At 37.7% G+C, this 24,339-nt stretch overlaps 5 protein-coding genes and 1 pseudogene across 5 annotated transcripts; 3 read left to right on the forward strand and 3 right to left on the reverse strand.

The window, feature by feature from the left end:
* Positions 1 to 3,900: 3,900 nt before the first annotated feature.
* Positions 3,901 to 6,658, forward strand: LOC126599427 (ceramide synthase 1 LOH3-like). The gene is made up of 6 exons (XM_050265802.1): positions 3,901 to 4,183; positions 4,872 to 5,101; positions 5,255 to 5,410; positions 5,511 to 5,696; positions 5,855 to 6,039; positions 6,246 to 6,658. Exons 1-6 carry the CDS (start codon positions 4,028 to 4,030, stop codon positions 6,278 to 6,280), a joined length of 948 nt encoding a protein of 315 aa, XP_050121759.1. The 5' UTR covers positions 3,901 to 4,027; the 3' UTR covers positions 6,281 to 6,658.
* A 91-nt stretch (positions 6,659 to 6,749) lies between these two features.
* On the reverse strand, positions 6,750 to 9,880 carry LOC126599426 (uncharacterized). Its single transcript, XM_050265801.1, has 6 exons — positions 9,384 to 9,880; positions 8,701 to 8,843; positions 8,402 to 8,545; positions 8,030 to 8,215; positions 7,652 to 7,776; positions 6,750 to 7,307 (listed from the first exon to the last, which is right to left on the reverse strand). The coding sequence occupies exons 1-6, from the start codon at positions 9,595 to 9,597 to the stop codon at positions 7,082 to 7,084; spliced, it is 1,038 nt and encodes a 345-aa protein (XP_050121758.1). The 5' UTR covers positions 9,598 to 9,880; the 3' UTR covers positions 6,750 to 7,081.
* Positions 9,881 to 11,289: 1,409 nt separating this feature from the next.
* LOC126599425 (agmatine deiminase-like) lies at positions 11,290 to 15,434 on the reverse strand. Its single transcript, XM_050265800.1, has 10 exons — positions 15,248 to 15,434; positions 14,196 to 14,309; positions 14,009 to 14,098; positions 13,795 to 13,879; positions 13,588 to 13,643; positions 13,409 to 13,487; positions 12,831 to 12,965; positions 12,435 to 12,667; positions 12,088 to 12,249; positions 11,290 to 11,710 (listed from the first exon to the last, which is right to left on the reverse strand). The coding sequence occupies exons 1-10, from the start codon at positions 15,332 to 15,334 to the stop codon at positions 11,591 to 11,593; spliced, it is 1,161 nt and encodes a 386-aa protein (XP_050121757.1). The 5' UTR covers positions 15,335 to 15,434; the 3' UTR covers positions 11,290 to 11,590.
* Positions 15,435 to 15,710: 276 nt separating this feature from the next.
* LOC126601025 (5S ribosomal RNA) lies at positions 15,711 to 15,829 on the forward strand (annotated as a pseudogene).
* Positions 15,830 to 17,745: 1,916 nt separating this feature from the next.
* Positions 17,746 to 22,361, forward strand: LOC126599397 (inorganic pyrophosphatase TTM1-like). The gene is made up of 12 exons (XM_050265773.1): positions 17,746 to 17,872; positions 18,449 to 18,821; positions 19,082 to 19,196; positions 19,308 to 19,503; positions 19,587 to 19,700; positions 19,810 to 19,983; positions 20,473 to 20,667; positions 20,838 to 20,960; positions 21,032 to 21,141; positions 21,259 to 21,382; positions 21,472 to 21,744; positions 21,841 to 22,361. Exons 2-12 carry the CDS (start codon positions 18,482 to 18,484, stop codon positions 22,054 to 22,056), a joined length of 1,980 nt encoding a protein of 659 aa, XP_050121730.1. The 5' UTR covers positions 17,746 to 17,872; positions 18,449 to 18,481; the 3' UTR covers positions 22,057 to 22,361.
* Positions 22,362 to 22,504: 143 nt separating this feature from the next.
* On the reverse strand, positions 22,505 to 24,218 carry LOC126599400 (H/ACA ribonucleoprotein complex subunit 2-like protein). The gene is made up of 4 exons (XM_050265777.1): positions 23,984 to 24,218; positions 23,803 to 23,872; positions 23,123 to 23,228; positions 22,505 to 22,839 (listed from the first exon to the last, which is right to left on the reverse strand). Exons 1-4 carry the CDS (start codon positions 24,117 to 24,119, stop codon positions 22,678 to 22,680), a joined length of 474 nt encoding a protein of 157 aa, XP_050121734.1. The 5' UTR covers positions 24,120 to 24,218; the 3' UTR covers positions 22,505 to 22,677.
* Positions 24,219 to 24,339: the final 121 nt, after the last annotated feature.

Raw genomic sequence — 24,339 nt, forward strand, 5'->3', positions numbered from 1 at the left:
CATCGTTTCAAAAAATACTATCAACACCCAAAAATTATATATAATAATTTGTGATGGATTCGTAGCATATATATATATATATATATATATATATATATATATATATATATATATATATATTTTTTTTTTTTAGGTTCATTTTGTAATGTATTTAAACAATTTGAATTATTTATCTTTTAAATTTTTATTCAAAGATCATATTTATAAAAAATTATCTAAATTTGAAATCATATGATCATTGAATTTAGAGTTTAAGATTTCTTTGTAGAATCGTATTTGTTCATTTTCTTCACTACAAATAAATATCTTTTGGATTTATCTAATTTTTGCAAAAATAATATATGAAATTATAAATGATATTCTGAAAGATAAACAATTCAAATAGTTAAAAAAAATATTACGAAATGAGTTTCACAAAAACATATATTCAATTGTGTAAAAAAAGTGATATTATGGATCCAACTAATAATATTATTATTTATGAATTATTATATCACTAATATTATATATTTATACATGTTGCCGCAAATATTGAAATTTCATATCAACTTATCAGAAAATTCTTGAAGAAACCATGTGCTTGTCTTGTTATTTATTGCTCTCCTTCTGTGCTTCTTGTACTGCTTTCGCGAGGAGGTAAGTTTGGATGGGTGAATTTATAGTGATCCATCGGACAGATATCTTGATCGATCGGACAGATATCTTCCACAAGCAAAAGTAAAAGTAAATATTTACTTCTGCAATAACTCTTGAAACGACATACATTGTTGGATATCCAAATCTCATCTTCTCCTCTTTCTCTCACTCTCCCTTCCGTCTCTCTCTCTCTCTCTCTCTCTCTCTCTCTCTCTCTCTCTCTCTCTATATATATATATATATATATGTGTGTGTGTGTGTAAAGTTAACAAAGATGTTAATATAGTTTAATCGCGGACATTCAAATACTAAGGGATTGAAGAGAAGAAAAAATAAGAGAGGAAAGAATCTGAATCCTTCACTTTTGTAAGCCCTAATCAGTATCCAATGCATGAGCAGATGAGATGAGCTGCTGACATTATAATGTGCAAACTCTAGAAGCCAATGGTAAAAGGCCAGTACCCTATAATCCAAGAAGAACTTCCTTACAATGAGATGACTCTATAACGACATTTCAAACTAATCACGAACTATAATGTAAGATGTGCTTCTGGTAGATATGATTTTCGCCTATAAAATGCATGGATATATAATTGACAACTCGTGTGATGGGGCCCTCTTTGATTAGGAAAGGGCAAGAACAAAACGAAGTTAAAGAGTTTAATAATCCAGAGGGTTTGGGGAACACCATGCCACCAATACTTTTGAGCATGATTTTTGGCTGTTTCCCACTTCCAGTTTCTCTTCAGTGGCTAGAATCGAACCGCTTAGCTACCATACAACACACATATATAAATACACACATATATATAATATTAGGAGGAGGAGGAGGAGACAGGGGTGAGGCCCATGCATAAGGTATTATTCTTGCTGCTTGTCCTTTTGCGGTGATCACGTCCCGATTTGCTTCTCCCTTGTCTTCCTTCCCACGTGAGTACTGTTTTTGCAATCGGACAATGTTTGTCAACGCTGGTTTGTTTCTTTATTATTGACACAAAACATCATTATAGAGAAATATAGTCGTGTCGTACAAGTTACTCTTAACAAAGAGAACATTTTTACGTAAAGGCTAAGAGTTTTCTCAAAATAAACTTCACAAGTGCACGTATGCACTCTATGCCAATACATATTTAATCCTTATATATAACGGTCATCCATCACTATGTTTAAACCGTAATAAAATTTAATAGTTTTAAGTTCAAGCAGTTTGGGGCACATCGTGTCATTGAAATAAACGATGTACAGAACGCTACAGTGACAGTTTACTCATGTCATATAAATCTTTCTCGGCTTGAAGAGGGTTTGCCATCGATCTGGACTACATTGTACAGCCGATTGATGTAAACCCTAGACAGTAAATGCAAGCATGCCAAGGCACAGTACTAGTTGTCTCTGTAGGAAATTTTACTCCGAATATTTCATGGAAATTGTTATATATTTTGCATGAAATGTGACTATTAGTTTACGTGACATTGCATGAAATGTGACTATTATTTCTATGAACAAAAAAGAAATAAGCTTAGGGAAGATTTGAGGAAATAATGGAGGGGGTTTGAGCATTGGTTGATGGGTGTAGACAGAGCTCGACCAATGTTCGAGGGAGCCTCTTAGAGCATCTCTAATGGAGTTTTTCGAATTAAGCGCTCATACAAGGTTTATATCAAGAGTACTAATTTCAAATAGGAAAAACAAAATGACCTTACATGTACTTATGAGTAATTAGGTTACTCCTCTAAATCTCTTGTACTATGTTATTTTTACCGAAATAAAAATTCAGTTTTCGATCAAAAAATTAGACTACTCCTCATATTGCTAATTAATTTTATAATGGAATCTCATTTTTCTTCGTTTTAGAACAAAATAGTTGTTTTACTAACCGACGGCCAAAAATTGAAAAAGGTGTGTGTGTATAGCACCGCTCTTTGAACAAGGACAAAGACGATGCCTATAAGATCGAATATATCGTGTGTGTGTGTGTGTGTGTAGGAAATCTTTAAGGGAAGGGATCTCCATTTTTTTTTTATAAAAATGAGGATTAGTTGTGGAATCCACATTACATCCTTACAAAATATTAGCCAAATCGAAAATGTTTAAGACATCTAATTGGGTTCAAAGAAATTAACAAATACTTTGTTATATAAGAAACAATGAAATTTTATCTTGATAATTAAATAGGTAAATGGTTTCGGATTGAATTGAATTTTTACAAAAATGATCTATGAATCGAGACTTACAAAATAGACGGTTCAGATCGTTAAAGTTCGATGTGGAGTGGGCTCCACACCTAATCCCTATTTTTTGAAAAAAATGATAATCTTTCTTGTTAAAGGATCTGCTATATATATATATATATATATCTCCTAGTATTATTCTGCATCATATGTTGCTAGTTAACCTAGCATCCACATGTGATACTAGAAATAATACATGCCTAACTATAGTCAATATTCTTCCAAGAAAAAAAGACGACATATTCATTCTCAAACGTGCACTTCTTTTTTAAATAATTATCTTGTTTCGAAAGACAATTGAATGGATTAAATTAGTACACACGAAAAAATCATTTTGGTCTACCATATTTGTTTTCAGTCTAAAGTTTGACTCGCATGAATAAAGGTGACGATAATGAATATATATTTGTGATGAATTTGTTACATAGTTTAATGACGTAAAGCTTTCTTTTATTTAAACAATAATCTAATCTTAGACTCTTACGGTGAGAAAAAATCGAATTTGAGTGCATAGGGATAAAAACTATGCCTTAGAACTTGGCTACACCCTGATCTGTTTTAATAGCGTAGGTCACACCCTTCTTTCAGTTAAGATGTAATTTCAGCGGCGTCACCTGTCCACTATATGCTTTTTGCGTGTTCAGAGAATGTACCATCTATCTAATAGACACTAACCACGTCGAGAATTGGTGATAAGAGAGTCTCTCCTCGTTGCATTGTAAAGTCTTTGCAAATATTCTAGGGGTGTGGTATCCACACACCTCATTTGATTTTTCACACACCTTTTTAATTTTCGATCATCAGATCGGATGAATTGAAGAAGATCAACAGACATAAATTATCAAGAGGTGTGTGAGAAGTAAAATATGGTGTGTGGATAGCACATCCCATTTTCTATTGTTTTGTAAAAACAGAATATCATTCATTTGGGCCAATTGAATCGTCAAAATAGGCCCACGTCCAAAATCGGATACATCCAAACCGGGTCATCTTAGATTGCATGACCCGATTAAATATTCCGGTCAAAAACCGTTGAAGTTGTTTTGCGTACGCTTTTCAAAAGTCAATCGCCTTTTAATCTTCCCCTAACACCGACCAACGACGCCTTCCGCCGGCTCCTCCACCGCCTCCGCCTCCGCCTCTCCAAATTCTTGGGTTTGATGGAGGAAATAATGGGTCTGTTCGGAATCAGTGATTTGGTCAAACTCAACTGGGAGGAGGAGTCGTACCCAGTGCCCAATGACTTCCTTGTCCTCCCCTTGTTCGTTCTTCTCTTCCCTTCACTCCGGCTCTTCCTGGACATCTTCGTCTTTGAGGTACAACTCCTGGTACTCTCAAATTTACCAGACAATTGAATTTTATTGTATTTTGGAACGGAACTAGTTTTGCACTCTGTAATTATTTGTGGGAGAACATGATTTAATTTCAATTTCATTCACTTGATGCTGCTTTCCTTTTTATGAACAACTGTCGTTTGTGAGATTTGAACTCGCTACGTGCTCCAATAAGGCGGAGACTAAGTGCCGCTAGACCAAATGATCACTTACATTCGCTTGATGTTACTTTAGTACCATCAAATTGTAGAAAATGGTAATAAAATTGGGTCTCAGGCTGCATTGTTAACATTTACAGTTTAAAGTTGTGATCTTTTGGCTCTTATTTTGTTGGGTTTTTAATTCCTAGTATTGTCATTCATGAAAGTTGTGTTCCTTTCGCGGTTACTGTTGAAATCCCCAAATGTATGCAATCCCACAGATTCCAATTTTGTGCAAAGATAATTACCATGCCCAACTTATTAGTCATATGGAAATCCTAAGCTCGGGAAACTTCTTTTGTATCAATGTATGAGAAATGCAAATCTCACCATCTGAAGCTTTTCGTCGATATAATGTTGATCCACATTACATGTTTCATTGCTTTGAGGGGGCCTATATCTTTGGTAGACTTGAAAACTATGGTCCTTACTGTTTGAATTGTACTTTTTGCTTTTTGTTTTTTTGGCAGAGATTAGCAAAGCGCCTTTTGTTTGGAAAGAAGCATGCATTGGTGAATGTTGAGACACGCGATAATCGGAAGAAAGTTAGTAAATTCAAAGAGTCGGCATTCAAATGTGTGTATTTTTTCACTGCAGAGATTTTGGCCCTTTCTGTTACATACAATGAGCCTTGGTTCACCAAAACCAGATGCTTTTGGGTAGGGCCTGGCAATCAGATTTGGCCCGACCAGAAAACTAAGTTCGTCTCTTAACTCAATTTAGAAATCATTGTTCAGTGTCAAAAGTGAATAGTAGCTTTAGTTTACTTTGATTTCTGATCATATGTGTAATTTTGCTCTACAAACAATTGCCTTTTGCATCTCACTTGGCCTTGCATATTCCCTTTTGGCAGATTAAAATTGAAGGCACTTTACATGTATTCCGCTGGATTCTACATCTACTCCACCTTTGCTTTGGTGTTTTGGGAAACAAGGCGTTCTGACTTTGTGGTGTCAATGGCTCATCATTTAGCAACTACAATTTTAATTGTCGCGTCTTACATATTCAAGTTAGTTTTAAAGCATTTCAGCTTGCTTCTTCGCTTTTTGTTATTCAGGCTTGCCTCTATCTTTTCTGGTGTCTTAATGATCTGTTTTGTCCCCCTGCAGGTTTTCTCGAGTTGGCTCGATCATTTTAGCTCTCCATGAAGGATCTGATGTGTTTTTAGAAATTGCAAAGTTGTCAAAATATTGTGGCTTTGAAATTCTTGCCGGCGTTGCTTTTGTTACTTTTGTTCTCTCTTGGACAGTACTACGTCTTATTTACTTTCCATTCTGGATAATATGGAGTACCAGGTTAGCTAAATATGCAGAGAGAAATTTTCTGTTTTCCTTTCGCCGTTAACATTGCATAGAGAATATCATATACTTGTTGAATTTCCTCCTTAAATGACGTTTTTTTCTCGTTATGTCGTATACAAAGATTGATTTTTGGTTCCATTTGTTTCTGGCAGCTATGAAGCTCTTCTGAAGTTGGACAAGGAGAAGCACATAGTGGATGGATCTATATACTATTACTTGTTTAATACTCTTCTAATTTGCTTGCTCATTTGTCATGTTTATTGGTGGAAGTTGATGGTTCGGATGCTCGTGAAGCAAATTCAGGCTAGAGGGAAAGTTGATGACGACGTTCGATCAGGTAACAAGTTATTCCATTTATAGTTCATAAGTTGGACAGATATCTTTACTTGCATTGGGGAAAACGGTAATTGAAAAATAGGATTACCAGCTAGAAACCATGACAGCAACTGGCCGAAAAAAATGATTTGAGGTTTAGGGTTGTTTGTTTTCAAACCAACATCATATGTTTTTCCCCGCTCACGCTACCTTTCATGTGGACTGCAGATTCTGAAAGCGAGGATGATGAACACGAAGACTGACAGTAAAAAGACAGTGTTCAAACTCACCGGGAGAGTCAGCCGGAGATAGGTCTCTGCTTTCACCATAGGGCAGCTCGTCGTGTGAGGTGCCTATGTATTCTTTAGATTACATTCAAACATTTTTTACGAGATCCATATAATGTCGTATAAACAGGCAAGCGAATCTGTTCGTCCATTTTTTCGTATTCACACGAGCAAATGTCTGTATTGTTGATATCTGTAACACAGTTGAGTGAAGCGAGCGAAGAGGTAGGATGAAAAAACACCATAGTTTTTTATACTAAAATTGCTATCGTTCGAGTTGTAGTTGTACTATAATCAAGTTCTTGGTTTAGCGGTATTTATCTTCTCAGTAATTGAAGATGTTCCAAGTTCGAATGATTTGCGTCAACATTTTCGCTGTTCTTCCTTTCATTAATCCAATAAAATGAACAAAATAAACTGCTTTGTAATTAAACTTGCAGCTCGCTTAATGAATCGAAATTATTGTATTTGTAACTAATCGAAAAAATTCGAGTCCAGGGAGACGAGCAGTTTGATAACTTACAAGGTAGAAAATCAAACAGTTGAGATAGGAGCACGATAACGATAAACCAATGCACAAACTGCCAATCCTACAGCAAAAAAGTAAGAAACTGTGTAATACTGGAGGAGCTGCTATAAACTCAGTTGCCCTATCGACCCTTGAGTACAAAAGAAAACGCACGACGTGACGCCCGGCTTCAAGAATCTTTGCCAAAATGTGCGGTCGCCGCGTGCAGAGAAAGTTCGTTTTCATACTTTCTTTCCTTCTATATTATCTCAATTGGAGAACTTGGAGATCAACTTGTCCACATGTATCAGGATATCGTCAATGCGAGGGCGAACTGCAGCCTGCGGCTGAAGCATCCATGTGATGAACTGGTGAAGAGCGTCCGGATATGGAGGATTAGGTCCAGCTGGCCACTTTATCTGCACGTTGACTATCGCCAATTGTAGGCTTCCTCCAGATTCGCCGAGTGCATATTCAAATGGAGACATTCCGTACCTTTTAAATAAAAACTGGGCATCAGAACTGAGAAAAAATAGCTACAGCAGCTAATTAGAGGCGTAGTTTTGCTTCCATGGCGGACAAGAATGATGCTGATCACAGTACCAATCGAGTATTTGGCAGTAAGCCGTTAATATGCGAGATAAAGGTGTCATGTCCATGGCAGATACAGTTATGTATATGTAATATGTATGCATACATATGAACATTAAAACAGTTTCTTAAACAATCCAACAGAAAACGTTCACTATGAAGTAGTGAGGCAGAAGGCAAACGATCAATACGATGTTCAAACTTTAGAGCTATAATAGAAAATTCAAGAAAGAAAGCTCTGTACTCACAGTATTGCATACAAAGTGCATCCCAAGGACCATACATCAGTCCTCTCGTCAATATCGGCTTGGCTCGGGCAATCCCACAACTCTGGAGCTCGAAATGGTGCTGAGCAATGCTCAGACGCCCATTCCTACATAACAAGCAAGAAAAATCAACTCAATAGTTTTTTCAACTAAAAGTTACCAGACAAGTGAACCCAACAATACAAAGGTGTCCTTTCTTTTACGGTATTAAACCTATTAAACCAATTGAAATCAAAGAGGTACATATAAGCAACATCAGTTTGTAGGCATTAAGTAAGCATACTGAAAAAAAACAATTGCAGTTACTACAACAAAAATAAATGTGTTTAGGAAAATCTAAAATGATTTTAAAATATATACCTGCAACTGTAGTGCCTCTGTACGAGAGCAAATTTGCCTCCTCGCAGGTCGAGCACTGCCAAAATCCATCAATATTGCAAGAGGTGATTGTCCTTTTCTATGGGTTATCAGAACGTTACCAGGTTTGATATCATTATGTGCATATGGCGGATCCAAAGTGTGCATATGCTTGAGTCCTGCACAAAGCTGCGACATTGTTTTTTCTAGGTTAGAACGCTTTTGATGCTTCTAAATATGTTTTACCAACAAGATAAATCATCGTGGGACATGGAAAAGAAATCTGAACATGGCACATCAATTGCCCCAGAACTTGGTAGCATTGTTGAAGGCTAATTTACAACGGAAAAAGAGAGGAATGATATATTCATTGACCTGCCGGAATATTTGAAGAACATCTGAGGTGGAAAAGAACTCCTTTTTAGCTTTCATAGTCTTAGCATTATCCAGTAAAGTTCCATCCAGATGAACTGGAAATAACAAGTATGCTTCATGGTTCCAAGATTGTTCTTGTGTTGTCTGTCAGCCAGAGAGTATTATATATGAATCAAGTGCATGAAAAATATTAAGAAAACTGAAAACGATGTTTGATTTCACGGAAGGCTACCATTCTGAGAAGAAAAAACCCAAAGTATTGTATAAGCCAGATGAAATTAAGTATTCCAGATTTTAACCTTAACGGCAATAATGGCATGATCAAGAAGTGGAAGCAGATTGGGATGACTGAACAGCGATGAAACACGGATCTCCTCCTTCACCAACTCCAACTGCTCACTATTCTGAATGAGAACCTTTTTCAAAGCATAAGTTCCATCATCTGCAAAAGAATAGAGTACAAGCAAGCTGTAATCATTTCCGAAATTGAATTGCAAACCGATCAATCACCATCAGTCAAGCATAAACAGTAAGAATATGAAGGCCAAATCACAAATGCATTCATCACCGCAATCCTCGGCAAAGGTCACAGCATTCTTTGAAACAATGCTATAGAGTCACAGATCAAACATTCATATCACCAAATAATCGACGCATGCTACCAGCCCTACCACTCAACACATTCGAAGAACAAAAGAGTCACACTTTAAACTCGATTCAGCAAATTCAATGGCCAAATCACCATTGCTTCCCAGCTCAGAGAATCAAAACCAATAATTTCAGATTCACATATCCAAATGACCCAGATCACGAATTCCTCAAAGATACAGGCTTCAACCATTTTCGATTCAAATCACTGCAACCCAGATCACAACATCCACAGCTCACTACCCAGATAACAAAACTTAAAACAGATCACTACCCAGATCCCAAAATCTCACAAACACATAAAAAATCAACAAAATTCCAGAAATTGAATCACCTGAGACATGAGAGGGATCCTTGAATTTCTTGGCGAGACCACCACCGCCGGAGGCGGAGGAGTCGGCGACCACCTCCTTGACCAAAAACACATAAGCGAACCCACCTTCCCCGAGCTGCCTCACGATCTTGAACCGATTCTCGTTAATCCACACGTCGCCTCCGCCGTTCACGGCGTCGTACAGCGCGCCCAAACCAGAGAATGTGCACCCCATCTGGTGTACTCGTTCTTCAGCTGCTGATCCTCTCTCCCTCTCCAATAAATAAATAAATCCAAAAACCAAAAAGGGATGTTTTCAAAAACGGAATCTGGTTTTCGAAAACGGATTCGGAAGAGCTGAGGAGTTCATGTCAATCAGTCAATGGAGGAGGAGGGCAATGTGAATGAGTTTGAGTGTGATTTGGTGTTGGATCTCTCAAATGACAAATCTGAGCCAAACACATGGATGCTTTTTTTCGGTTCTTGAGTCACTCTCACTTCCCCTCCATTTTTTTCGGTTATGTCCTACCGAAAACCAACCTTTTCTGCTCAAACGCTCAAAGCAATATAATTAATTTTGAATTGTTTTTTTTTTATTGTTTTTAAGAAATTGATATAAATTGATCATTTCTCGAATTTCAATTACTAAAACGATCATTTTTTCGATAGATATTTGATGTTTTATGTCGTCAGATTTTTGGCCAAGCCATTAATATTTATTTCTAGTCTAATTTTATTTAAGACGTTTTTTTTAATGAGTTTTTTAACGCAGTAAAAAAAACATATGTCATTAATATTTAATTTTTAGTCTAATTTATTCAAAATGGTTCTTTTTAAAGAATTTGTTAATGCGGTCAAGAATTACACCCTCCTAAAATTCGAAATATTGTCCATAATTCACTTATTTCGAATTTTGTTGTTGTTGAAAGTTGTGATGTGCTTCTCTATATGAAAATTTTAAATCATTAACCATTCGAACTTTTACGGTCATAAAATAATGTAAAACACAGATCAAACGGTATTATCATTCTATTATATATATCTTAAAAATAATAAGTAAACCCGCCTTATGTAATGTTTAAACATCCTATACTCGATGAAGTTAATAAGTAAACCCATTACATGTAGTGACTAAAAGAGTTATATGTATGTCGAACGTTGGGGTTACAAGTTGCAGCATTTAAAACTTATGGGTGCGTTGTCCCTGTACACGATAGTACGATACACGATCGATCAGACAGTTACTGTCTGACTGGCGATGAATCTACGTTCTTCCTTCCAACTACCAACTTCCAACTTCCAAGTGACTACCAACTTCCCACTTCCAAGTGAGTGAGGATCCTCGCCGGATTCTTTTTGTGAGGATCTAAAAATCCTCAAATCACATTCGTTTATCGTATATCATGCGATCAGAAATTATTATAAATTTTTTTATTTAAAATTGAATATAAATAATACCTGACGAAAACTGACCGCATGATGTACAATGAACGGATTTGATTAGAGGATTCCAAAATCCTCACCAGCGAGGATCCACTCTCCCAACCGACAACTCGAAGTTAAAAATTAAGCAATATTACCACAGTAAAAAATTAAGCAACATCACTTGGGATTCGGTTACCCTCAGTTGGCCAAATTTAGACTTGCAGGCAGGGAAAACAAGAAACTGCCAAATTTAGACTTGCAGGCAGGGAAAACCAGAAACTTACTGCTATGAAAATTTCATAACCATGAATGTGAAATGGTTGAAAGCTCTGTCAACGGAAAGATTTCACAAGAAAGCGAAAAAATTTCGTGCTGCAGTTAACTGAAAACCTGCTCAAGCAAGCTACCGATCCTAAACCGATGAACTTAGATGTTTCACAGTAGTTATAGAAATTGAAACGTTTAATTTGCAAGCAATCGTCATATAAAAGACACTCAGCTGTTTCCGATGATGCAATGTATAAATGTTACGCAACTCGATTGAACAAGATTTCGTCGTAGCAATATTAGTACACCAAAAGCTCAATCAACAAGAATTATGATAACGTCTTTGTCTCTAGAGTCTAGACATAGGCACTTTATTACCTTGTACTTCAGAGGTTTGCAAGCCATACGCTGTAATGTTAGAACAATTCGGAGATTAGCGGTCTCTGCTTGATTGAGTGCCCAGGACCCGAATGGAACTGATGAATCAAGCTATGTAGTTCCTGTTTGAGCTTAATCTCGCACAAATGGTTTCTGCACTATGCATGAAAGCAATCATTGTTGACTATACTGAGTGAAACGCGTGGTTGTTGTTGAGTAATGCAGTGTATATTTCCACCCGCGAGGACAATCTCCCTTGCACCTTCAATTCTTACCACCTGACCAACCCGACAGTATAAATTAGGCTTGTTCAGCGATAGAAAACGTGGCAGAAACAAACATCAGTAAATATAAAAGAAGATGAATCCATTTTCATCTACAAACTACGTAAAACTGGTCTTGTTTGTTTCCCCTAGCGTTGAAAAGAGACCGCTTTGTATCATATTATACTCACTTTCACAATGTTATTAAGCCTAGCACAGCATACACTAACGATACGTTTTACAGTCTCACGATTGCAGCTAATAAAATCACAGGGTGGGTGAGGCTTTATAATTTGCAGGTCCAAGAAGTTCGTACTTTTGGATGATGTATACAATTATATTTAAAACGTATATGAAGATGCTGGAGAAAATCAACAATAAATGAAGCTTACTTCATGGTTTGGAAAGGCTTTGGATAGGACGCGAACAGCCTCATCATCCCATTTCTGGTCCCCAAATTGGGGTGCAATGATGGCTCCATTTGCAATGTAGAAATTTACATATGAAGCAGCAAGTCTGGTGCCTGCAAGTCTCGGTTTAGCTTCACACTCCTCCTGTAGGAACATTGAACACCAGGAATAAAATTAGGCACCAAAGCATTTCAAAAAAGTTAACGAAAACGTAACCATCAGACTAAATCAACATTTTCAGATGTTAAATTAGCCTTCAGCTGGATGTATTCATACATAGTTGAAGCAACATGAAAGTTGAACCGTGGTCTGTAGTGTACAATGTTTACCTGAAAGAGCCCAGCAGCCTCTTTCTCTGTCATGTATAGCGGGCCTGGTACGTGAAGTTTTATTATTTCTAATTTCCTACCCTTGGCATCAGTAGTATTGGAGAGAACAGAAACGGCTTCTACAGCTCTTTCATACTGAGGATCTGTTTCATCATCCGTCCACGACAACAAAACCACACCAGGCTTTACAAAACAGCACATATTGTCGATGTGACCATTAGTATCATCGTCTCCTGTCAAGGATTTTTATACCTAGTTTAGGTTTCAATGAAATAGGTGGCCTGAATTGGACATATAATGTAATGTAAATCATCACAAGGGGAAGGAAAATTGAGCATCAGTAACAACGAGCATTTCATGTAAGATAGTAAATTAGAAACCGAGTAGAGTTCTTACCATATAATCCACGAGGCAACCAAATGATTTTCATCACTCCGAGATACGCCTTAAGTTGATCCTCTATTTGCTCCTTGGTCAAATGTGGGTTCCTATTTTTATTTAACAGGCACTCCTCGGTGGTGAGGCAAGTCCCTGAAGGAAGAAAGCAGATTCTGATTCGATCATGAAGATTACAACTACATACTGGCAGAGAGAATGAGTTTTTGTAATGGCACTTATTGTGCCAAAAAGAAAAATATGCAGGGTTCTGAAATTTTACGAGACGAGGCACATGGTAGTACAAATCATAAGCAGCTACTGCCAATTTTTGTAGTATAAGAATAAAGACTACTGAAACAGAAAGAGATATAGGGTGAAGTCTAAAGTGGTGCAATTGCCAATCAATCAAAAGCAGGGTTTTGACACATAATTAAGAAACAACAGATTACAACAACGACCAGAGAATCCCGTACATTTATGATCCAAACAGTTTCAAGGCATGGATCCAGGAAGTAATCTGCTGCCGGTGAAAGCCAATTCTAAGATAAAGAGGCAAGACATTTCCAAATGCAAAGATAAGCTTAAAATCTTGTTACCTTCTCCATCGACATGGATGCTTCCACCTTCAAGAATCATGGAGTGTTGAAACCTTGGAAGCTTCTCAATTGCCAGGATCTGCAGAGTATGAGTGTTCGGAAAACTATTAAGCAGTGTCTCAAAGAACAAAGCTATACGTCATGTTCAATCAGACAATGATCTATTTAGTTACTCTAACCTTTTCTGCCACAAGAAGATCATGACTCCAATCTCGATAACAACCATCATCAATGCCTATAAATTCCAAAAATAAGTCCATGCAAAATGCACCGATGAGTAAACATCAAAATGATGAAAACATCGAAGTTTCTAACGATATTATATATTGTTCAAAAAAATATTCTAGTGTTCCGTCACTTAAAAAATTATGAACTATAAACCCTACCTCCCCAGCTGTTGAAATTCCAATCAATACCAGCAACCTTTGGCTCAGGGGTACCAGAACAAGAGGCACTTTTTCCTACGACAAACTAAAGAAGAGAGAAAAAGATTAGGACTGTAAGAAAAATAACGCTTTTAAAGGTAAATATAAAGATCATAGTATACTGTTAAGGAATATCTTATCAGAACTTAACCATGAGTCAAAGGAAGAAGCTCACTGTTGGTCCTGTATCACGAAACCATGAATCATTCAAACTCATCTCGATAACCCTGACATTTTCTGGTAGCTGGCTTCGTGCATTTGCCCACTGAGCGTAATGAATTCAAAATTAAATCTCATATGAGAGTCATACAAAAGACTAGTACAGATACTACAGACTTTCATCTCTTACAAATTATACCAACCTGATTGGCACTTGCGCATACAGTCACGGGCTCAAACTTTGAGATTGCAGATGCTACCTTGGTAAACACCTGCTGAGCTGGCACTGCATTGTCTCTCCAGTTATCCGGGCGTTCCTATAATTCACAACAAAGCTTGATTATCATGAGTGTTGGACTTAAGAAATAAGTAAAGATCAATACATTCATGAAACGAACATTTGAAGATTGACAATATAGATTTTACCAGAAAATGTTAGACTGATATCAATCTTTAGACAAATAATGCAAGTGACACCTAACCTAATAAGAGAACCGAGCCCTACAACAACAACAACAACAAAGCCTTTTCCCACTAAGTAGGGTCGGCTATATGAATCCTAGAACGCCATTGCGCTCGATTCTGTGTCATGTCCTCCGTTAGCTCCAAGTACTCTAAGTCTTTTCTTAGAGTCTCTTCCAAAGTTTTCCCACGTCTTCCTCTACCCCTTCGGCCCTGAACCTCTATCCCGTAGTCGCATCTTCTAACCGGAGCGTCAGTAGGCCTTCTTTGCACATGTCCAAACCACCATACAACATACAACATAGATTACTGGATACACCTATGATGGCGGAGTAGTATATCGAACCTTCACTTGCAGAAACAGGAAATTATGTGTTTCTGATCGGGTAAGAACTGAGAATTACATATAAAATGCAGAAACATACCGAAGTATTTTCCGAATAACGCGGAATTATCCTGCATTCTTATAATTAACATAGAGCAAGCTAACTCTGCACTCGAAAATCGACTTTTCCTAGTAACTTGCAATTCATGATTTCACAAACTGATTTCACAAATCAATAAATTTGGCAGAACTGCACATGTAACTAATCAAAACAGAAACAGAAACATAAAAATTTCATATATTTCTTGAAGAACATGAATTAAAACACATATTCTGAAAAACCCAAGAGGCAGAAGAACAAACAGAAGAATTATACCATATAAAGATGCAAAATTGAAGGAACCCAATTAAGGCATGTGGGGGGTAATCAGATGGTAATTAAATGGAAGAGAAGGGTTGGTTACTTACAGGCCATCCAATCCAGCACTGGGAATGGGGTTCCCACTCTGCAGGCATGTAATATCCATGGACAGCCGGCGTGCCTTCCATCTTCATCTCTCTCTCTCTCGCTTTCTTTCTCTAGAAGCGATGATCGAGTTTGGAAGAGTGAAGTGGCTTCTGGTGAGTGGGGGACAAAAAGTAGGTCTTCAGAGAGATAATAAAGAAGTGTTGGCTGCTTTTGTCAGTCAGGGTTCCAACTTTATGGCTCTGTTGATTTGTATGAGAAATGCTTAGGTTAGGTAAGTTTCAAGGACTAGGATGCTCTCTTCCTCTTTCCATTTTCTCCTCTCACATTCTCTTATTTTGTTTTTCTCTTACTAGAAAAAATTAATATAAGATGTTGACGTGGACCGTTCAATTAGGAGGAGAGGAAAGGGAAGGAAAAAAAAGAGGGGAGAGAATCCTGCTCCAGTTTCAAAATAGACTCTCAGGATGCGATCATACCAACTCACATGTATCGGATCTCATCATAACTCCGAAGTTAAGCGAGTCTGGATGATAGTAGTACTAGGATGGGTGATTTCCTGGGAAGTTCTCGTGTTACATCCCCACCTCCTTTTTACCAATACTTGGTGGTTCACGGGGTAAGAAGCAAGTTCCCCTTTAGTAAGGTTTCGAGTTCGAGTTTTGTGAATGGAGAAGCCAGCATTGGGAGAGCTTGCCTCCCAAATGGGGTCCTTTTTACCAATGCTTGGTGGTTCAAGTAGTAAAGAGCTTGTTCCCCTTAAGCAAGGTCTCGAGTTCGAGCCTTGTGAATGGATAAGCCAGCATTGGGAGAGCTTACCCCCCCTGAATGGGGTTCGACCCAGCTCGAGGGATTAGTCTTCGCCTATGTGCGGGGGATACCCTCGATTCATCCAAAAAAGTAGACTCTCAGTAAATTCTTCGAACTTCATATTTTTGACACAATTGTTATATCAACGTTATAAAATATTATACCAAAAATATAAGGTGGTAGAAAGATTATGTAGAGTCACACTTTAAGAGAGTTTTCTTAGCATTTAACCACACAACAATTAGGAAACCCACAATTTTTTTTTAAATTTTGTCAAAGAAAACCCACAAAATTAAAAACAAACAAATATTTAGATGTACGATTACTTTAGCCGTTACATTAGATTTTCACAACCGTTATTTTAGCCATTACATGAGATTTTTCAATATCAATCATTTATTTCTCGAACTGCTTAATATTACGTGTTATTGAAAAAAAATTCAAATGGTTTCTGTGTTCATAGTATAAAAAATGTGTTATTATTGACACTCCAAAATTTTTAATGTGCACTCTTCATAAATATATAAAATTTAGAGTGCCAATACATTTATATAACAGTTAGATGTTTATCAACATGAAATTTGAGTAAATGTAACATGTGCAAAGTAATTGTTTGAAATGTGACAAGCGAACGACGTCATTTGGCCAGCCACACATCCCACACATAAAGAGAAGTACCTCCTGCATTGGATGAGATGAGACCAATACGAGGCAATGTGAGTCCAATATAGGGCATCCGTTCTCTAACAATATGGTCAAATGAGTAACGTGATAACTTGGTCGGACGCAATAAGCTGCTGCAATATGAACTGAGTCTAAGTTCTACAAGCGACTTTCAGCTTTTTAAGACATTAGATAATGTGCAAATTTGGTGCATCTTTAACTGCATTTTACTGTGAACAAGTGTTTAGCTAATATACCAACGTTTACCTTATTTTATCGACAAGTTTATACTTTAGGATGTAGCGTGCTGTACGGTTAACTTTTGTATTAAATGATAAGGGAATGCAGCTAAAACAAAATTTAAGCTACAGTGGACGGATGGGTCTGGCAATCAAGCTCTCTTTAGCCTTTGCACTTGAGGGCAAATCTTGATTTGACCGGAAAAAACTTATGCAAGACAAATCAACGTGATTTTTTTTTTAGTACATCGATATTTTTACACTAAGGGGAGGAGGAGTTCGGCTAAGTCATACAATTGGTAGCCTAATTTGGTATCGAATTCGCCATTTACGAGATTCGAATCTAAGACCTTTCACTTTTAAATGAAGATGAATACTACCAGATCGTAGTACTAAGTGGCAAATCAATGTGTTATTAAATTGGAATCGTAGTACTAAGTGGCAAATCAATGTGTTATTAAATTGGAATATTTCCAGCGTAGATGATGGATAAGTCACCTACTCCATTTTGGCCAAAATTGAGAATCTTACATTTTTCTGGTAACTGAAAGTTAGTGGCACAAAAAAAAAGGAAAAAAAAGGAAGAAGATTCTTTCCCAACTTGTAGTGATTCAGTCCAAATCAACGGTGGTCCCTTCAGGCCACTACCTAATCCAACGGCTCTGTCTTTGTAATTTCAAAGCTACACACGATCTTATCCATTTTTTCCTGAGGATTTTTTGCATCTGATCTGTTTTCGCGCGTACCTCTCAGACTCAACCAACCGCTCGCCGCCATGTGTCATCAATTTCTACATAAATCCTTCGCGCAATCTGACAAGAATATTGGAACATATTAAATTCTCCCGGAAACTCCAAGAATTCAGAGAAGGCAGTTGCAGCAGCTTTGACACTTGTACTTTCTCTCCTGAAAAAGGTGTGATCTCTGATCACTCTGTGTCGATCAAATCTTACAAAGTCTTCGACTCTTTGCGGTATTAATTTCTGGGTTTCTGTTTTTTGATGATTTCTTCATCTGGGCAATCTCCAATTTCATGTGTGTTTTCATCTGGGGAGGAGTTCTTGGATGCTAATTAATCAGTGTTATTGAATTGTTAATTGTTAACTTGATGTTTGAGCATGGACATTTATGAGTTTCCCAGTTCACAGTTTTGCAATTTTATTACTGCTTGGTTCTTGTTCTATTTTTCTCTTGAAAATGTTTGATCACTAGGAAGTTTCCAACTTTATGAGATTTTAAATTTCTGGGGTGATGTTTCTTGTTGATTTATTCATGTGGGCAATCTGCAATTTTCATTAATATTTGGAGTTCGTTTTTGTATTTCTGTAATTTTGTCGGCTGGGGAGGGTTATTGAATGCTAATTTATCAATATCAATGGATTGTTAATTATTAACTTAATGTTCAACCATGTACATTTATAATTTTCCCAGTTTAACGTTCTGCAATTTCACAATTAGAATGTTGCTTTTGCTATGTGTTGAATCTTGCAGCGTGTAGGAAATAACACAGATTTTGAGCTCTAAATGGTTCAAGATACAAGTTCTGGTGCTGAATCACCGCGGCTGCGCACTGGTCTGTTGCGGGATCAGGTGCAGCTTGTGAAGAGAAAGGACTGTGATCGTTATGAGATTGTCCAAATTCCAGATGTCCTGTCATTTGAGAAAGGTTTCTTTATAGTTATTCGGGCGTGTCAGCTGTTGGCTCAAAAGAATGAGGGGATAATACTAGTTGGAGTGGCAGGCCCCTCTGGAGCTGGTAAGACTGTTTTCACTGACAAAATGCTCAACTTCATGCCCAGCATTGCAGTTATTGCAATGGACAACTACAATGACGCTAGTCGAATCATCGATGGCAACTTTGATGGTAAAGAATCTCAACTTTGACGCTAATAGTTCAATTATTCTCCTGTTTTGAGTGATTTTCCTTTTACAGTAATTGAGTTCTTTACTTCGTTTCCAAATTGTTCACTTCCTTTTTTATAGTGTTCTTTAAAGTTTTGTCCTTCTGATGTCTTCCTCCATTGTCATCTCTGAATCTTTTTGTCCAATTTTTGATCATGGAATAAGTGATTTTACATCTGAGAGTCATGGCTGAACTCTAATTGTCATATTGTTTTGGAACAGATCCACGCCTGACAGATTATGAAACATTGCTTGAAAATATACATGGTTTAAAGGCAGGCAATCCTGTTCAGGTTCCAGTATATGATTTCAAGACTAGCTCCCGCATAGCGTACAGGTAGTGCATCTCTGCATGATGTGGATATGCTTTGCCACATACATAACGTGATAGCTTTTATTTTCTTCTGATTCTATTGTATATTGATGGTCCTTCTGGTGCTTCTAACAGGACAGTAGAGGTCCCTAGCTCCCGTATTGTGATCATTGAGGGCATATATGCTTTAAGTGAGAAATTGCGACCTTTGCTAGATCTTCGTGTATCTATAACTGGTGGAGTTCACTTTGACCTTGTAAAGCGGGTTTTAAGGGACATTCAGCGTGCTGGCCAAGAGCCTGAAGAAATTATCCATCAAATTTCTGAAACGGTTACCCCTTTATCCAGTGTTAGAAAGTTTTTGTTATCAGTACAAAAGATTTATGGTGATTCTCATCCAGAATTTTGGTACAGGTGTATCCTATGTACAAGGCCTTTATTGAGCCAGACCTTCAGACAGCACATATAAAAATCACCAACAAGTTTAATCCCTTCACTGGTTTTCAGAACCCTATTTATATTTTAAAGGTTGACTATTAAATTTTCTTGTTTTGGTAAATCTTTTTCTCCAGTTGTTTGTTTCAAGAAATACGTAATCATTTTCTTTTCTGACTGTCTATGTTATATCTTATTGCAGTCAACGAAGGCAGTGACAGTGGATCAAATCAAGGCTGTTATATCTGCAGATCACAAAGAAAGCACAGAAGAAACTTATGACATATATCTTTTACCACCAGGTGAAGATCCTGAAGCGTGTCAGTCGTATCTAAGGATGAGGAACAGAGATGGCAAATACAATCTCATGTTTGAGGTTCGACATCTGTAAACTAAAGTTCCTAAAGGATATTACATGCTTTTGACTTTATCCGACCAGTGTCATTGCCTACATATATATCGGAGTTGTTTTCATCATTGATCAACAGTAAAGAAATGAATCTACAAAGGCTTACCTAGGAGTCCGGATAACAATTTACATGTCTTTCCATTTCAGTCAGGAACCCTGCTGTTTTTCTTAGTGAAATGAATTTCTGATTCCATATGCAAATAAGCTTGATCATCATCTGGACAATGGACATTTTAAGGAAAAGATTTCAAGATTGTGACATGGGGATTTTGATGGAGAATTCTTACATGGTTGTATTTTAATTACATGGGGGCACAGGTGAAAACTTTTGTATAAACTTGTGTGTAGGATTCTGCTGATATGTGCTTGGTGTGGATCGTTGTGTCTAAATTTCATAGTTTGTTCCAGAGTAGGATCTTTGACTAGCTTTACCTCCTCTCTCTCTCTCTCTCTCAGGAGTGGGTCACAGATAGTCCCTTCATAATATCTCCCAGAATAACTTTTGAAGTTAGTGTGCGCCTTCTTGGAGGTCTCATGGCCTTGGGGTATACAATTGCATCCATCTTGAAAAGAAGCAGCCATATCTTCTGCGATGAGAAGGTTTGTGTGAAAACTGATTGGTTGGAGCAACTTAATCGTCAATATGTTCAGGTATCATGCCAGGCATTCATTTTTTCAGATTATTTTGAAACTTGTGATACTTTTTGTTTTTCTGTTCTTCATGTCAGATGTTTATTTCTGGAAACGAAAACAAGACTTGGTGTTTTCTTTTTAGATAAATTTTGTGAAGCTTAGCACTAACTTGCTGGAATTGTTCGAAGGTGCAAGGAAAGGATCGGTTACATGTTAAAGATATTGCACAGCAGCTCGGCCTGGATGGTTCATATGTTCCTCGTACTTACATCGAACAAATTCAGCTGGAGAAACTTGTAAATGATGTTATGGTATGACTCTCTCTCTCAACTGATCATGCATTTTCATGTTTGTGCATTGTCGTGATGTGATCAATCTACAGACATTGCCAGATGATTTGAAATCAAAGCTCAGCATAGATGATGATTCTTCGAGCCCTAAGGAAGCGCTTTCCCGAGCCTCAGCTGATCGGAGAAACAAGTATCTCAACCGGTATTTTTTATTTTTCAGCTATTTTCTCAGAATTGAAAGGATAATAAACTATCATCCAGCTGATCATGCTTGTATGTATTGATTGGTTCCTTTAACATCATATTCCATACTGGGCAGGGGTATATCGCAGTCTTACTCGAATCAAAGGGACAAGACTATTTCCAAACTAACGAGACTTGCTGTTAACAGCAGAAGGTTTGATGGACGAAACCCAGTATCACCTGCAGCAATTTCGAACCAGGTGAGTTACCGATTTTTCATGTAGTCCTGTTGATGGCACATAACTATGAAATTGTTTTTCACCAATAATTTTGCCTTGTATTATTTCAGGGAATTTTTACTCAACTTTCAGAACAAATTTCTACGCTGAATGAGAGGATGGACGAGTTTACATCCCGTGTTGAAGAGGTAAACTCCAAGATATCACTCAGAAGAGCTTCAGCTAGCCAGCAAAATTTGGCTCTGCAGGCCAAAGCCTGCAATGGATCCGAACCAACTTCTCTGTTTGTTACTGGCTTGAGTAATGGCTCATTGGCAGGAACGCTACTGCCCAATTCTTCGTCGTCCTCCCAGTTGGTCAAGGATTCCCCACTGATGGAAGAGGTACTTTGTGATAAACACTTGTGACGACATATTGATCTATCTTCTGTTCTTTTCCTTCTGATATGCTTATTTAGTTAATTGGTGTACACGCAACAGATACTAGCCATCACACGAGGCCAACGGCAGATCATGCACCAAATAGACAATTTGAGCAATCTTCTGCGAGAGTATACGGCAGAGAGGGTTCGCCAAGGAAGAACAGATACTGCTGGAAGAATGCCTGATATCGAATCAGTTGTCCCACTTGTTCTTGCTTTGGCGATTGGCGGTTTAGGTGTCTTCTTCTTCAGGGGTCTGACTTCTCCAAAATAATTTCATGGCAAGCAGCTAACTTTCAGCATAGAACCTGCCATAAACACGTTTGTATAAACCCGTGCCGACGTTCTGTATACCGAACAATGGTAGTCTGCCTTTGTGATAGGGGGCAAATATGGATTTCTAGGTTTATGCATGGTCGGCCAATGTTGTAAATACTAAATAGTTGGTATACTGTATACGGAAAGAGATATTCAAACTTGAGTACAACAGACGGCAGTGCTCTAGCCCATGTTTGCATACCATAATTGTACGATAACTTTTGATGGCCTTACAAATGCAAGCGACGGTGTTTCAGATGAGCCAGTCATATCCATATCTGTTTTATTTGAAATCTTTTACTTTGCAATGGTACGGAAGATCTTGCAATTCATAATTTCATTTAGTTCTTAGATTTCGATCCAGGCGTCCGAACACAAGGAGGAAGTTGATTCAGAACACCATATCGCTGGCAAATTTATGATCTCATATCAAAATCAACTCTGCATAGCGTTCGACTTCAATAGTTACACAAAACAAACACATTCTAAAATTTTCTAAAACGAAGTACAACGACAGCTTTCAGAGGCCGCAAAAGAAAAAACCTCAAGTAAGATAATCGGTACAGGGACAAGTACTTCAGAAAAGGTTGGCGTGAAGTTCTTTGACGTCTCCTACAACTTCGTCGTGAATTGCCTTTATTTTATCTTGATCCTCTTTGGATAGTTCCCCCTTGTTAGGCTTAGTTGTCACCAGGACACAGCAGGTTGGCCTCTTGGTGGCACCGGCATTTGCAAGATCCTGAAGACGACATTCACAATACTAGCATTAGCGTGTTTCTGATCAATGAAGTCGATGGCCATAGGCAATAACTTTAAGGAATGCTCAGCTATTGAATAATACAATGTATGATAAAGTAAATTTCCGAATTCTTAAGGAACAGAAAAGACATCTGAAAAAGAAGTTTCTGTATGACTAACTACTCGTCCTGTTGGTTTGTTTTACTTATAGATGTGCAGGCAAAGAAATGTCGCTCAACTTCAATGTAGGTAGGTTGGAGAACAATAGTGTTGAGTAAACTTACTTCTTTTGAAGGCACGTAAACATATGGAATTTCCGCCTCTTCACATAATATTGGAACATGAGTAACCACATCGATAGGAGAAATGTTACCAGCTATAACACAAAACCTGCACTCCAGCACAAGGTATACAAAAAGTCAATGAAACATTCATAGGAGTAACTCGAGCAGCGAGCGCAATCTACATGCTAAGCCGCTTATATCTATAGGAACTAATAAACTAATGATTGCATTTGAGCAACCACCTCTGATCCAACAAATGCATAAAAAACTAGCGCTAGCAGATCAAGCCAGGCTTCTGCATCAGATAAATACACCGATTGCACGGCATCGATGGTACATAGATTGTCAAATTAAAGTTCCTACTCTCTCTATACGAATCTACTCCAAAACACTTCCCTCGACACTCATAATGTAGCCGTCTAAATCATGTTAGAATTGGACAGTTCGACCGCAATCTCTCACTAAATCATGTTTCTACACTCCCTTCCAGCTCAACCCATAATTTCATAGCGTTTGAATTAATACCAATATAACACAAGCAAAGAAATGCTAACGAAAAACTCGAATCTACTAACAAAGTTGCATCCTTTCCAATTCAATTCAGTTTTTTCGACAACAAATTGATTTCCCAATACAAATTAGCAAAGTAAAAAAGACGAAATCGATAAAAACAAACTGACCCCTTTTGACCGCGCCTGATGCTTTTCACCACCTCCTTCACTCCCCTCTTCAAGCATTTGTGCTCAGCAGCTACAAGAAAAACAACAATATCATCAAACTTTCTTTCGCCCATATACAAACATCCATATATATACACGCACACATTTATACATGTATTTTTATGTACGTATGCATGTATACCTTTACGGACGAGCTTGAGGGTTCGTTTGCAAAGCTTCTTTCCGGCGAGGGGTTTGGCGATCGGAGCAAGAGCCTGCATCTTCTTCTTCTCCCGCTCCTTCTGCGCCGACTTCTCGACTTCGCTATCGCTTCCCATCTCTCTCCTCCTCTATCTTTCTCTCTCTTTCTCTCTCTAGCTTTCTGGAGACTGGGATTTTTCACCGTGCTCCGAGTCTCGCAGAAACGCCTCTGGAGATTAGGGTTTTTATTTTCGTTTTGTCGAAAGGGTTTTAAGGAATTATGGGCCTTGGGATGGGCTTGAACAATGTACATATGTTTGGTCAGTAACCCAATTATTGGCCCAACTTTCGGCCCAA

The sequence above is a fragment of the Malus sylvestris genome, chromosome 14 (genome assembly GCF_916048215.2).
Source record: "Malus sylvestris chromosome 14, drMalSylv7.2, whole genome shotgun sequence".
Taxonomy (NCBI): Eukaryota; Viridiplantae; Streptophyta; class Magnoliopsida; order Rosales; family Rosaceae; genus Malus; species Malus sylvestris.